This window comes from Gracilinanus agilis, chromosome 2 (genome assembly GCF_016433145.1).
Source record: "Gracilinanus agilis isolate LMUSP501 chromosome 2, AgileGrace, whole genome shotgun sequence".
NCBI lineage: Eukaryota > Metazoa > Chordata > Mammalia > Didelphimorphia > Didelphidae > Gracilinanus > Gracilinanus agilis.
The window spans coordinates 49024402-49028609 of NC_058131.1; the positions used below are offsets into that span (position 1 = coordinate 49024402).

At 48.4% G+C, this 4208-nt stretch overlaps 1 protein-coding gene across 1 annotated transcript in view; it reads left to right on the forward strand.

Annotated features, from left to right (window-relative positions):
- Positions 1–1929: 1929 nt before the first annotated feature.
- The window catches only part of DBNDD1 (dysbindin domain containing 1), a 19512-nt gene continuing 17233 nt past the window's right edge, over positions 1930–4208 (forward strand). The window contains exon 1 of the mRNA XM_044659379.1: positions 1930–2020. Within this exon, the coding sequence (XP_044515314.1) occupies positions 1930–2020 (91 nt within the window). The remainder of the gene's footprint in view (positions 2021–4208) is intronic.

The following is a 4208-nucleotide window of genomic DNA, read 5'->3' on the forward strand; positions in this document are numbered from 1 at the left end:
CCTTGGAACCAATACTTTGTATCAATTCTAAGATAGAAGGTAAGAATTGTTTTTCTGTGTGTGTTTTTTAAAAGTCCCTTTTCAGCTTGCTATGGCTCTGGTTGTATCTGTGCCTGGAATATCACTTAAAAGTCTAGACCCCACGGAGAGAGGAGAAATGGTTACTGGAGTGTGGGCATGAGTCAAAATTCCCAATTCCCATTATGCCTTTCTACAGTGCCTCAAGTCCATATTTCATCATAACAACAGCTAGTATTTATATGGCACTTTAAGACATAAAGCATTTATGTTCTCTCATTTGATCTCACAACAACCCTGTGAATAAGTGTTATTATCCCCATTTTACAGATGAGGAAACTGAGGTGAGATATAGTATGGAGGTTTGAGTCACACAGCTAGCAAATGTTTGAAGCAGGACTTGAACCAGTTTTCCTGACCCTCAAGTCCAACACTATCCACTATGCCACCTGCATTCCCTGGAGGTCACGTAGCCTGAGGGAGGCCATTTAGACTGGAGAGCAGTAGAAGGTAGAAAGAGCAAAGCCGATCTCAAAAGACTGGCTCAGGGCTCCAGATCATAGGCAAAGGCTTGGACTCTGTTGGCACCTTTCCAGATGACTACAAGAAGGACTTTCCAGTAGCTGGACACCTTACTGTCTAATTACAGTTGACTCCCTTGATATCAAACTGACAAAGGATCTGATAAATATATACTGTTCTGTAGGCAATGTGGGGGATACAAAGAGATAGAAGCCATGCATTAACCAAGTCTAGCTGGGTAAAAAAGAAAGTGATCCATCCTTCCTCAGATTTCTCTAGAGCATTTTGTCTGGATCTCTCCTCTGCCCTTATTGCATTCTACCCTGTTTCACGCTAATTTACGAACAAGTTGGATCTTCTCCATTAGACTGTGGACTCCCTGAAGGCAGAGCTGCACCATCTTTTTTTCCATCTTCATATTTCCATTCCACGGAGTAGAAGCTTTATAAATGGTTGCTAACACATGAGGGAAAAAAAAAACAACTAGAAAAGAGATGTAGTTAAAAACTCAAGTTCTGGATTGTATGACCTGGATGCTTTAGGATTGAGAAGGGTCATTGTGTCTTGGAGTGATCAAGGAAAGCTTTGCATGGAGATGGAACCGTCACTACTTACTTAAAGGAAGGGTCAAAGTTGGGAAGGTGGAGAGGATAATGGGGCACATTTCAGATGAGAACAACATAAGTAAAAGTGGAGCTGGGAGGGGTGACATCTTGAAAGTGGAGTGATGGGAAAGGAGGTAATGGAGATGGGGGAAAGTTGATCAACCAAGAGGCTTCATGAGGTGAAATCGAAAGGATACAGGAGCTGCCATCAGAAGGCTTGGGTTTGATCCTGCGGGACTCTGAGCCAGTCACTTCCCTTTGGCAGGACTCAGTTTCCCCATCTGCATGAGGACTAAATGATCTTTGAGGCCCTTTCTATCCCTAGCCCTTCTAGTCTAGTGCCTCACCTCTAGTAAGCACTCAATACATTCTTGTGGGTTGTTGACTAATACCATGAACCTATGAGGTAGGTAGGACTGGAGCATCAGTTATGAGCTCATAAGCACTACTGGCCCTTACCTCTAGAGAATACTCTTCTTGCTCTCAGGGAGTGTTTAGTCTATTTGGAAAGATGAGATGATGATCTGATACTAACCATAAGGGCAGTAGGATAGGAGAGGCTGAAGGTGTGGGTGTGGGTGCCTGCTAGCCTGACTGAAGGAGAAGAGAGATCCTGGAAGTGACCTTCTTCTTTTTCACTTAGCAGCCCAGAAAGTTGTTCTCTCCATCTTCTTCCATCTTCAGCTGTAATGGTCCTTTCTTCACCACCCCCGACCGTGTTCTCTAGTCTTATGTTCCCTCTCATGGCTACCTCCCCCTCAGTGAGCCCACTCTACTTCCTGTCATGTTCCTGAGTGGCCAACCCCCGCTGGCCCCTGGCCCCTGCACCTCAGCACAAAAGACGCAGAAAATAGGTCAGCATCACCGGCACAAATGTAACTAATACGCTCCTATCAGAAATCAATCCTCTGGTGAAATCCATCTGCTCCCCATCCTCCTCCCCAGAGGTGGAGGATGCTTGGCAATGGAAAGCATCTTTGTCAACACAGAGCCCCAAATCAGAGTCTCAAACCAGGGTGGTGTGAGAGCCCCCCAAACCCAAATCTCCTTTCCTCTTCTATTTGCATAGACTAGAGGGTGGGCGATGGCGCTGAGTCTGAAAGAAGGGCAGCTGCTAGCTGCTTCCTATAAGATGGACCTCTGACTTAAATGTCTTGGGAGTTGGCTAAATGGTTGAGCGATCAAGCTGACAAGTCTGCTCACTCCAGAGCTATCCTTTCTCTCTCTGGTTCATTTTACTTCCAGCTCCGAGAGGCAAAGCTAAATTATGCTCCAGGTTAGACCTTTCTGGGCCAAGGCTCAAAAAAGTCTTCGTATCCCTCCTCCGCTTGCCAGCCTGGGACTCCAGGAATAAGGTTTTGTGGCTGAAAAATCTTGCTTTCTTGATGACAGCTCAGGACAGCCTGGCAGGACAGCAGGAAGTCTTATGATCTTAGTTCTGCCTAAAGGACAAAGACAACGATGATAAGGAGGCCTTGGGGAGGGGGGGGCCTTCTGAGGCTGCTGTGATGTGGACTCAAATGATTCCTGCCCTCCCCAACACGGGGAAAGAGGGATGAAGTTGAATTCAGAGAATCAAGTCCTGCCTCTGCCCTTAATACTTGTGTGACGTGGGAAAATCCTTTTATTGACCACGCCTCAGTTTCCCCTTCAGTAAAATGAGGGACTTAGATGACCTCTGAGGTCCTCTGCAGCGCTAACCCTATGATGGTCACTATGATAGCAATACGAGACCCCATTTCATACGGAAGGATCTTGCTTTTGCCCAAAGCTTCCCATGTGGGGCAGAGCACCGCTGTGCCTGGTCCTTCTCAAGGAAGCAGCTCCTGGAGCTGAGGAGCCTCAGCTGGAGGGAGAGCTCCGAAGAATTATCCCAGGAAGCATCAGGGAAAGCCATTCAATTCAAGAAACCTCAGACTTGTTAGACAAGGAAGAGTTTTGTTTCCCCCCTTGTCTAGCCGGGTTCCCAGCCCAGTCCAGGCAAGAGGGAGAACATTCATCATGGTTGACCCTGTTTGAACCACTGATAACCAATCAACTCGCTCTGCTCAGCCTATGACAGTAAGTGCCCAATTAGTTCGGAAGACCCTGAAGACAGGGACCTTGGCTCTTCTGACTTCATGCCTCTCTCCCGGGGGCCCGCACAGGGCTCAGCACACAGTAACCACCAATTAGAGTTGACCGGATTCGGAGATGTCAGGGAAGAGGGCACTTTGGGAAGGAGCCTCGAGTTTGCAGTGGGATGGAACCCTGATCCATCTGGGGCTTCCTCCCCCACCACTACCATTTCCCAGCTCCCTCCCCCACTGGAACTTACTGCCGGTTATGGCTTTAGGACCGATTTCCCAGAGGCTCAGGTACCATTTCTGCCTTTGTTCCACTCCCCTGAATTCCTTCCTCCCTCCCTTATGGAGCCCATCTTTGTGTTTGTCGCCTGGGGTCACCTCCCAGCCCCCACCTTCTCCATATTTTCAAAATCAGTTTCTCCAGATGTCCCTCCCTGCATGGGTAACTTCCTTTCTATCACATTCAGTGGGGAGGGTGGGCAAAAATGAGACCCTGAGAACTCAGCAGTGAGCTTGTGCCTGCAGCTCTCAGTGTTGGTGAGGAGGCTGAGAGGGGTGTTAATGAGGAGCTGGGGGGGGCGAGCATTGGCTTCTAGCCTTAATGATGGAGCACAGAGCTCCAGAGATGCAGCCAGAACACAAGCGAAGGGGCTGTGGCTCACCAGGGGTACAAGGATGAGCTCCCCGTCCCCTGTATCCCCACCCCACTGTAGCCCAGAGAGGAAGCTTTCTCTCTCCATTCACCACAGAAAGGTGAGACCTCTCGAGTCATTGCCAACCTTGTCTAAAATGGAAAAGATGTCTCCTGTGCTGATGGGGAAAATATTCTGTGAAGCCCCACAGTGGGCAGGATGTGCCTGCTGACCTCATCCCATCTCTTACTCTTGAGAGGCTGCTCTGGTCTTGACCAAGTGGACAGCCCTAGGGAATCAAGAGTGAATTCTCTCTCTCTCTCTCTCTCTCTCTCTCTCTCTCTCTCTCTCTCTCTCTCTCTCTC